Source organism: Camelus dromedarius, chromosome X (genome assembly GCF_036321535.1).
Source record: "Camelus dromedarius isolate mCamDro1 chromosome X, mCamDro1.pat, whole genome shotgun sequence".
NCBI classification, from domain to species: Eukaryota; Metazoa; Chordata; class Mammalia; order Artiodactyla; family Camelidae; genus Camelus; species Camelus dromedarius.
Window position 1 is genome coordinate 38463809 of NC_087472.1, and position 11198 is coordinate 38475006.

At 40.6% G+C, this 11198-nt stretch overlaps 1 protein-coding gene across 3 annotated transcripts in view; it reads left to right on the forward strand.

The window, feature by feature from the left end:
* Nucleotides 1–406: 406 nt before the first annotated feature.
* The window catches only part of XKRX (XK related X-linked), a 79638-nt gene continuing 68846 nt past the window's right edge, over nucleotides 407–11198 (forward strand). For 2 of the 3 annotated variants that reach the window (XR_010379448.1, XM_064482962.1), the window contains exons 1-2: nucleotides 407–2299; nucleotides 5953–6221. Coding sequence is in view for 2 of the 3 variants with exons in the window: in XM_064482962.1 (XP_064339032.1) it covers nucleotides 1965–2299; nucleotides 5953–6221 (604 nt within the window). In the remaining variant the exon portion in view is untranslated. The remainder of the gene's footprint in view (nucleotides 2300–5952; nucleotides 6222–11198) is intronic. The other variant, XM_010975765.3, reaches the window with a different exon arrangement.

Below are 11198 nucleotides of genomic sequence, written 5' to 3' on the forward strand. Positions count from 1 at the left end.
TGCAGACCAAGCTGGAGTGTCAGCTTCAAAGGCAACAATCTTTAGAAGCTGATCTGTCCCTGAATCAGCCCTAGGGAAAGGAGGCAGCAATTGCAGGAATCTTAAAAAACCAGCACAAGGGCAAGACTGTCTTTCTTGAGGCCATCCTTTTGGTGGCTGCTACTTGGCCCCTCCTCACATAGATTCTTTCTCCTGACCTCCTGCAGCAGCAGGAGATTGGCACAGGTTCTGCTACATTTATATTACCAGGGGGCAGCTGTTTTCTCTTTTACCCTGGGGTTGAGAATTATGCAAATGAAGGCACAAAAACAAAAGCTGAGCAAGGTGGGGGAGAATGGCTCTTAAGAACTAGGCAATTTTCAGAGCTCTTTAAGACAGCTCTCTCAGTTTTTACTAACAGCTCTCTTGGCTCCTCTCCAGTCTATTTAGAATTTGGCACCTCTTCAGAACGTTCCAGCCAAAAACTTGAAAGTTCATTGTAAAGTTCCTATCCCGGCCTTATTCTGCAAGTGGAGAAATCAAGGCATATATAGTATCAGCTTTCAGGGTCTGTGGGCTGACCTTGAGTCCTGACACCCCCTCTAACTCTTTTCTTTCTTCCTTCTGCTGCATACAGTCTCGCTTGGAAAAGAAACTCTATGGCCTAATTGCCTCCCACGTCTCCCCCGCAACCCCACCGTGACAGTATCTGGAGGGCAATAGGACCTAGGGAGGTTCAACCCTGAGGCCGAGTGAGACACACCTGCCTAACCGCGTGGGTTGAGCTAGTGTGGGAGCGAGCTAACTAGGGAGGGCGGGGTAGGAGTGAGTGCTGCTGTTGGGAAGAGGAGAGCTGTGACTCCCGGGTCCAGGAGTCGTGGTGAGAAGGACTTGCGAAGGTTGGCCTAAGCCCCTTTTTGTCGCGCTTCTATGCACCAAGCATCCTTCATCTGCCCGCCCTGGAACTCGCGGGCTGGTTTTGTTTGGCCCCAGCTGTCTCCCATTTCGCTCGCAGGCGCCTTCGGTGCCTTAGTTTCTGAAGCCACCGACAGTTGGAATTGCGGGCCCGGCAGGACCCCGGCAGCAGACGGGCGCCCAAGTGTTTGGAGACATCCGTCTGGCGGGGTTGGCGCCCGCACGTCGTGTTTTTCGCTAGCAAAGTTTCTCCTTGGAAAAGAAGCCCCTCCAGCTTTCTCTTCATCCTGTAGCAGGCGCGCGCTCTGCTTCTCTCCCCGAGACTGCGCTTCCGGGACGGGGTTGTGGCTTTGCTCCAGCCCCTGGCCTGGCTGCCTTGGGGGCGGAGCTTGGAGAATCCGAGGAGCCAGCGTGAGAACCTTCGACTCTGCGCGGGTCCGGAGAGAGCGCCGGCCCCGGCGAGCGGGCGAGCTAATAGCCACAGCCTAGCGATAGCTAGGGTACCTGGGCACTGAACTGAATCCCTGAAGGGATGCTCAGGCTGCGCCCCCTCTTCTGCCCTGGCTCAGTTCTCAGCTGATTGGAGAGGGCACACTGGTCAGGACTCCTCGAGAAGAGCTGCTGAGTGTCGGTGTCCCTGACAGAGTGGCTTTCCCTCTGGATTCAGATCCCTGGGGGTCTGCGAAAGCTGAAGCCGAAGCCGGAGTCGCCACAGAAACAGCTGTTCCCATGGCTCTTTACAGTCCTGGAACTGGACTCCAGACTGGGCGCTAAAATGCTTGCTTTTGCCTTGTGCAAGTTCTACAGCACGCATCTTGACAATTGGAATCCAGGCCCAGTGGAGTCAAGTTCAAAGTGGCACTCAGGGCTCTCCATCCCAGACTCCAACAAGTCTAATCTGAGACTAGAAGACAGTGGTCTCCTGCTCTAACTAGTAGATCAACGTTGTGGAGTTGGACTTGACAGCTGTCCTCACCACTACTTGGACTGCAGTGGCTCCTGGATTCTCTTGAGGGGAATTGGGGCGGAGGTGCTCTGAAGACCAAACCACAACACTCAGAACCTCGACAATGGACCAAGTTTTTGAAATTCCTGAGGAGCCAAACGTGGATCCAGTGTCCTCTCTGGAGGAAGATGTCATCCGTGGAACCAACCCCCGATTTACCTTTCCATTTGGCATCCTCTTCTCCACTTTTTTGTACTGTGGGGAGGCAGCATCTGCCTTGTACATGGTTAGAATCTATAGGAAGAATAGTGAAACCTACTGGATGACATACACCTTTTCCTTCTTTATGTTTTCATCCATTATGGTCCAGTTGACCCTCATTTTTGTCCACAGAGATCTGGCCAAAGACAAGCCACTCTCATTGTTTATGCATCTAATCCTCTTGGGACCTGTTATTAGGTGAGCAACTTTTGAATTGTTTTCCTCCTCCCCTACACCCGACTTGTACACAGAAAGATGAATTTAATATTTCTAAGACTGATACTGTGCCTCTAAGTGATTCTCCCATTCTCTCCCACTCTTGGCTTCCCTGCCTACCATCCAAAAACTCTTTATCTGCATTTTCAAGTGCCACCACGGTGAAGATGTGGCTTGTACCTGTGTTTTAAAACTGTATGGTTACCATTGATAAGATTTCATTAGACAATGTTTGCTATCTGGATTTGGGCTGTGAAAATTGTATGGGACCAATTGATGTCGCCACCTTGTGAAAACAGGTTGTAGCTTCTGAGCGTGCTATTTTGACTCTGCCTTTTAGCTGCTCTTTAAATTGGATGAAAGTTCCTAAACCCCTCCATTCCATTTCACATTCAGTTTCTGCTTGGGTTGCTGTTCCTGACATTTTCAAATTTTCTGGAGTTATCTGACATCTGGAAAATATTTTAAGCCATTTGCGCTCATCTGTGCCATTGAGTTTATTTTTCTCTGTCAGTTTATCTGTCTCCTATTTATCTCTTTGTATATTTCTGCAGTAAAGAATACACAGTTAGAAAAGGGCAAAGGAAGATAGTCTATCTCTCCATCTGGATGCTTGTAGCACCCTGTGATAGTATTGAGTCTTTCCATTCAGATTGCCTTGAAGGGACAAGAATATGCCTTATCCTAGGGAGTCAGGCATCTGTGCCAGAAGTCTCATCTGGATGCTATGGTATTTCCAAGGTAGGGAGATGTTGCAAAACTTATGAGGTCAGTAGGAAAGAATGGACCAAGTTTGTCTTGATTGCAAGAGAGGCAGAAACCTGCAGTCAGCTGAGGAATGTGTGTCAGAGTGTTGGTGTTGTAATTGCAATGGGAAGGTATTTCATCCTTAGAGAAGTAAACAGTCTGAAACTAGGGATGGAATTCCCCCTTTAAAATTGTTTTAAATCAATCTATTTAAACGGGGAGGAATTGATTATGTTTCATCAGAGAAAATATGGGCTATCAACAGAAACAGTGGCCTGAAATTCAAGAGACCTGGGATCTAGTCCTCCTTTTGTCACTGACTAGTTACATGGCCTTGGTGAAAGCCCTGAAGATGCCTTGAGCCTCCGTTCCTTCGTCTGTTAAAATAAATGGGTTGGGCTAGATTATGGATCTCAAACTCAAATGCTTACAGAGGCCAGGCAGTATCATAAAGGAGTGAAGCAAGCCAAGTATGAGAAGATACAGTAGCTTCATTTGTGATGACAAATAAAAATGAAGTCTCAGTGTTAGGGAAATGATGGAGAGTAGTGAGTATGGTGGCAATCTGGAGTCTGCAAGATCTGCCTAAAGGAGGCAGCCACTCTACAGCTCTGGCCCATTGTTTCCCTGTTGAAATTCGGACCCAGTATTGCCAGGGCCCCACTTTTCAGAGGAAGCTCCCAAGACAGGATTTTATGTGAAATATAATGATTTAAAGTTTTGACAACTGATTATGGTAATCAAATAAAAACACAGTCTAGGCCAGACAGCCTCTGTTATGTACAACCTCTGGACAAGGTAATCTAAAGGTCCTTTCCAGTTCTAAATCTTTGAAGGTCAGATGTAAAAGGAAGACCTCATTTTGACTTGGAACCAAGATGTCCTTTTAGAGATTAGAGGAGCAAGGAAACCGTTCTCCCCCTTTGCAAATGCAATATATTGAGTTAACAGATCAAGCACTCTCATGATGCAAATTTCAGTAAATACTGCCCCAGTTCCCAGTTTTGACTTCTTTCTTTGCTTTGTGGCCCCCAAGCCATCTTTGATTTGGACCCTCCATGTGGAGTGTTGAGTACTGTTTCATTTTTGTCATTCAGCTTCCACTAGAAATGATTGGAAAGCATTTATAATCTCAATCAGCTAACCCCACAGCAGGGAAAAATAATTAAAAGCTCATAAGTGATACCCTGGATAATGCTTATTTTCAAGGCAAATTATGTTTTTGGTAGGTGGGAACTTGATTAGTGCTATTAGGCACATGAAGGTGTTTGGAGGGCCTGGCTCCCTTATATGAAATACAAAGATACTTCTGAAAATGAAAATGTACTCTAATTTCTTGACACTTATAGGCAAGGCAGACACTGTTACTTAAACCAGTAAGTAGCCTTAAGAATAGAACAGAAGCATAAACAGAATGCTTCATGCCATTGACTCCCCCAATATTTTATTCAGCAATAGCATTGATGGGCTCAGGTTAAAAGTGAAAATCTTTTGTTGGAAATGCACTTACGCATTTTTCCACAATAGGAAGAGAAAATTGCTTTTTTTCTTCTCTGTTCTCTCCTTCTGTCTTTTTCTCCCTGGATTTTAGAATTTGTCCTTACAACGTGGATGTTTCAAACTACATGCTTCAGGCTGGCACACATGCACCAAAGGGGTCCTGTGGAGAATGGCAGCGCATGTTCCAGATCTTCCTATTGGGAGTCGAAGGTCCGGAGAGCATATACATCTCTGAGCTTGCCTTCAGTCTATTTTTCTGTTAAATTATGTTGCCATTATTATTATCATCTCCCCTCATCACTTCTCACTCTGTATTCTTTTCTTCCTTCTTACTCTTTCGCTTACTCAGCACATATTTATTCAATGCTCCATGTGGTAAGTGCAGTGGACAGGATAAGTACAACCCATGCGCTCAGCTTATCAGGAAAGACAGCTTAATTTTCGACACAACTGTTCTTACTTATCGTAAGAAATAGTCCACACTTTCCATTCATTTCAGGGTGAGCAGGGGAAGTGGTAACTCAGGTGTTCCAAAACAAGATGTTCTAGTAGCTTTTCGTTTCACCACATCAGAACTGCTAAAGGCTTCTGATTTACATGGGGGAGATGGGACGGGTACAACAGGAAATGTGATCTCACCATTTTCAAGGGTGATAGGCTTTCAGAAGGATGTTTTCCTCTTTGTAAAGAAAGCATGAAGTTTAAAAGGCTATCATTCCTAAACAGGTCAAGAGGGCCCCCCAAAACAACCTTTAAAGAGATCTTTTGAAGTTCCCTAGGTATATAGTACATTCAGTTCTGAGTTGTCAAGTCTTTTAAGTACCTTTGCTGCTAAATGGCTTTCCAGAGTTTGTTTTCCCCAGATGCTGCCCAAGACTCTGGCTGAGACAGTTAGAGTTGTGTGGACTTTGTCTTGAAAAAGCAGAGCTCAAAAGCCTTGATAATGGAGCTGAATGCTTTGAATAAGAAATGCTTTACCTCAGGAGCTTGAGGTGTTACAAAAACCAGAGCCTTTTGGAACCTTCATGATTTTCTCATGATACATTGTTAATGTCTTTATGTTCAAGCCACTTTTCTTTTTTTTTTTTTCTTTTCAAGCCACTTTTCTATCACAAGCTTATTCTTAAGGAGATAAAGCAATTTCTTAAGTCCTCAGACACTTTTGAATTGGTGTTCTTAGGTTGGTCAATGACTGACTACAAAAGGATTTAGACTCAAGTAACTTGTAGAAGGCACGACCAACTCCTTGACTCATGAGAAATGAGTAGAACAGGAGAGAAGAAATGCAAGAAATTACCACAACCTCCCTGAGTTATCCCCTCCCACCACTGCAACTTTCCTTCCCAGGACAGTCTTAGTTAAGTCCCCGTGATGCTTTACTTCTGCAGATGTTTGGAGGCCATGATTAAGTACCTCACACTGTGGAAGAAAGAGGGGCAGGAGGAGCCCTATGTCAGCCTCACCAGAAAGAAGATGCTAATAGATGGCGAGGAGGTGCTGATAGAATGGGAAGTGGGCCACTCCATCCGGACCCTGGCCATGCACCGCAACGCCTACAAACGTATGTCACAGATCCAAGCCTTCCTGGGCTCAGTGCCCCAGCTGACCTATCAGCTCTATGTGACCCTGATCTCTGCAGAAGTCCCCCTGGGTAGAGGTGAGTGGGGTCAGTTGAGGGGAGGGCTCCACTTAAATCAAAGGTCTTAGAAATCTAGACCTGAGCTGTCCAGTGTACCAGCTACCAGCTTCATGTGGCTATTTAAATTATAATGAAAAGTGAAAAATTTACTTCTTCAGTCATACTAGCTACATTTCACATGCTCAATAGCTATGTTTGCCTAGTGATTACTGTACTGGTATTATGGAACTTTCCACAGAAAGTTTCTGCAGAAATTTCTATTGGACAGCACCGATAGTCAGAGAACTTGGGGAGCCAGACGTCTCAGGCCTGTCAGATTTCTTAAACCGGGGTAAACCAGACTAAAAATGCCACACACAGATAAACCCTCTCTGGGCCCAGAAGAAGCATGTAATACCAGCATCCAGTAGGACATTTTTCCTATCCACAGTGTTTAAGTTGTACTGAGAGTTTTTGTTTGCTAGCTTGGCTCGTTGGTTGCTTCAGGGATGGCTGCCTTTTAATAAGAGGTTCCCAAATATTACTGATCATGAGAAAACATAATTACTGGGTGAAAACTCCTTTTTAAATTTACATTCCATGCTTTGACCTGAATCAATATGAGTGTGGGGGGACCAGGAATCCGTATTTTTTGGAAGTACCCCGGTTGATTCTGATCAGCCACTTTGGGGAACCACTAATTTAATCACTTCTCCCAACTCCAGCGGGGAGAAAGAAAAACAAGTATGGAATGAATACTGATGCGAGTCAGACCTGGTCCCAGTTCTGACCTTCTTTGTGATCTTTAAAGGAAGTTACCAAAGAGGTCACTGTCTTAATTTCCCACTTTATAAAAGGGATCCTGAGATGAGTTAAGACCTGTAAGCAGAGGATGAAACGTGAGTCAGTGTTTTCAAAGCCGAGATAAAATTCTGTTAATGAGTTTTAACAGCCTGAGATTAGCTTCATCTGCTTGGGCTGGAGCTGGGACAGCTGTGGGTAGAATGTTGGACCATTTCCTTATTATTAGGTGCTGACCCTGCTTGGCAAATAAATGTCAGGAGGAAATTTGCCCTCTTTTCTCTTTTTCTCCACTAAGAATTATTCATGAAGTTCTATTCGTCTTGAAGCTTTTTACATGCCTAGAATTGACAGTAGTCTGGGGAGAAAAGTCCCCAGAAATGATGATGCCTTTCCTCCTGAGAATTTTGAGAGTAATTAAATCATCTAATTAAAATATGTATGCATTATAAAAGTAATAATGCACAAACCGAATGACCTGCAGGAAATCGTATATGGACAGACTATTTCTAGAACGGTATGCAAGAAACGATTTACCTCTAGGGAGTGAAAATGAGAAGTCAGCCACCTTTTAGCGTTTACTTTATACCCTTTTATATGGTTTCAGTTTCTTTTTACCATGATCGTCTATTACTATTTTTGGTCCTTGGGTCCTTATTTTTTTAATAAAAATCATACATGGTTATGGTAAAGATTCAAAACCATGTAGAATATATGTAAAACAGGAAATGTAATCTCACTTCCCAAAGGTAATCTCTGTTTACCGTTTAGTGTATATCCTTCCAGAATTCTTTTTACTATGTAAATATAAACATACATACAACATATTATGTATATGTATATATATATTTGCCCCCAAAATGACTTCATTAAACATTCTATTCAGCAACATGTCTTTTTCAAAAGTATGAGAATATTTCTTCAAAAGTTATTTATTTGTACATATATAATAATGATGATGTTAAATATGTATTTCCCTTATATGCATTGGACCATTCTTATTTCCATAATTGGCTTTTGGTAAGATTAAAGTTTATTTATAATTTTCCACCTAAAAAAGTTTTTTTTATTACAAACTATGTTCCTGTGAACATCTTTATAAGTATCTGTTTAGTGGAATGATACTTGGTAGAATAAATTCTTAGCAGTAGAATTGCTAGGTGAAAAGATATGCTCCTTTAGAATTTTATCAGTACTGCCAAATAACCCTTCCAAAACGTATGAATTTATATTCCCGCTAGCAGTGTATGAATGTGCCTGTTTCTTCATATTTTAAACCAAATGTTTGTGTAACTATAACTGTTTTAATAACTTGCTTTCTTTAATTATGAGTGAAACTGAGCATTATTTCATGCTTAGTCATTCTGTTCTTTAAATTTCTTATTTATATATTTTACTCACTTTTTCTAGTGGGTTGTTTGCCTTTTTCTTATTAATTTGGAGGAGCTATTTACTTATTCTGGCTATTCTTTCTCTGCTGTGGATAAGTATGTATATATATATTTGCATAGTGTTTTGTGTGTATGTGTACATACATTTATTTTTTATTGAAGTATAGTCGATTTATGTGTTTTTGGTATACAGCATAGTGATTCAGTTATACATATGTATGTGTGTGTATATATATATATATATATTCTATATATATATTCCTTTTTGTATTCTTTTTCATTATAGGCTATTACAAGGTATTGAATATAGTTCCCTGTGCCACACAGTAGGACCTTGTTGTTTATCTATTTTATATATAGTGGTTAGTATCTGCAAATCTCAAACTCCCAATTTATCCCTTCTGACCCCCTTTCCCCCCGGTAACCATAAGTTTGTTTTCTATGTCTGTGAATCCCTCTGTTTTGTAAAAAAGTTCATTTGTGTCCTTTTTTAAAATTCCACATATAAGTGATATCATATGGTATTTTTCTTTCTCTTTCTGGCTTCACTTGTTATGACAATCTCCGGGTCCAACCATGTTGCTGAAAATGGCATTATTTTATTCTATTTTATTGCTGAATATTATTCCATTGTATAGATATACCACAACTTCTTTATCCCGTCATCTGTCAGTGGACATTTAGGTTGCTTCCATGTCTTGACTATTGTATATAGTGCTACTATGAACATTGGGGTGCATGAATCTTTTCAAATTGGAGTTCCCTCCAGATATATGCCCAGGAGTGGGATTTCGGAATCGTAGGGTAGGTCTGTTTTCAGTTTTTTAAGTAATTTCCGTACTGTTTTCCATAATGGCTGCACCAGACTGCATTCCCACCAACAGTGTAGGAGGGTTCCCTTTTCTCCACACCCTCTCCAGCATTTATCATTTGTGGACTTTTTAATGGTGGCTATTCTGACAGGTGTGAGGTGATACCTCATTGTAGTTCTGATTTGCATTTCCCTGATAATTAGTGATATTAAGCATTTTTTCATGTGCCTATTGGCCATTTGTATGTCTTCTTTGGAGAAATGTTTGTTTAGTTCATTTGCCCATTTCTTGACTGGATTGTTTGTTATTGAGTTCTATGAGCTGTTTTTGTATTCTGGAAATTAAGCCTATGTCAGTTGCATCATTTGCAACTATTTTCTACCATTCCATAAGTTATCTTTTCATTTTGTTGATGGTTTCCTTTGCTGTGCAAAAGCTTTTAAGTTTAATTAGGTCCCTTTTGCTTATCTTTGCTTTTGTTTCCATTACTCTAGGAGCTGGTTCAAAAAAATATTGCTGCGATTTATATTAAAGAGTGTTCTGCCTATGTTTTCCTCTAGGAGTTTTATAGTCCAGCCTTACATTTAGGTCTTTAATCCATTTTAAGTTTACTTTTGTATATGGTGTTAGAGAATATTCTAATTTCATTGTTTTATATGGAGCTGTCCAGTTTTCCCAGCACCACTTATAGAAGAGACTGTCTTTTCTCCATTTTATATTCTTGCCTCCTTTGTCGAAGATTAATTGATCATAGATGCATGCACACATATTTTAAATGTGCATATACATGTCATACATGTAACAGATATGCAACCCAATATATATAAGAGACAATATACTTGTAGTATTTTCTGGCATTTTGAAGCATTAAATTTTTATATATTCAAATTCTTTATTGCTTTTAGATCCCATGCTTTTCTTAGAAAGGCCTTTCACAGCTCATATCTGATAGAGCAGTTTAGCTTGGTCTTCCCAACAGAATAAATTTTTACAGTCAATTTGTCAATTCCCTCACAAAAAACCAAAACAAAGCAAAACAATAACAACAAAAGAAGATTTTGTGGAGACTGTGATTGGGATTGCATTACATTATTTAAGTTACTTTGAATGGAATTTACATCTTTATAGGATCAGTCAATTTCATGTTAATTTAACTTTCCATTTCATTAAATATTTAAAAATCACTTTATTGAGATATGATTGACAAGGAAAAACCTCTACGTATTTAATGAATATAACTTGATGAGTTTGGAGACAAGTATACATCCATGAAGTATCACTGTACTCTATGCCATAAATATGCAAGAACTGTAGCAAGAAAACTATAGTCAACCCTGGGAATCTGTGGGGGATTGGTTCCAGGACCCCCTGCAGGTACCAAAATCCACAAATCCTCAGTCCCTTATATAAGATAGCATAGTTTTTGCATATATCCTGTCTATATCCTCTCGTATACTTTACATCATCTCTAGATTACTTATAATACCTAATACAATGTAAATGCTATGTAAATAGTTGTAAATATGATGTAAATGCCATGTAAATAGTTGGCAGTGCACAGCGAATTCAAGTATTGCTTTTTGGAACTTACTGGAATTTTTTTTATGAATATTTTCTATCCGTGGTTGGTTGAATCTACAGATGCAGAGGGCCAACTATATACAAATTTACTGAAGTACATTTCATTCAATATTTTAAAATATACTTTAGTAAAGTTGTATAGTTTTCTTGCTGTGGGTCTTGCACATTTTTGTAAGGCTTATTTCTAGGTGTTCTATCAGTTTTAGACTCACCTGATTTCCTAAATGTCAGGGTGGTAAAGTAAATGTACCTACTGCACTTCTGGAAATAGGGAATGGTGATAATGATGAGAGGAGCTAGCAGATAGCATTTACTGTGTTCCAGGCACTTCTCTAACGTAATTATTTCATTTAAATCTTCACGACAACTCTGTGACATACTTGTTGTTATCCCCATCTTACAAATGAGAAAATAGAGGCACTGAGAGGTTA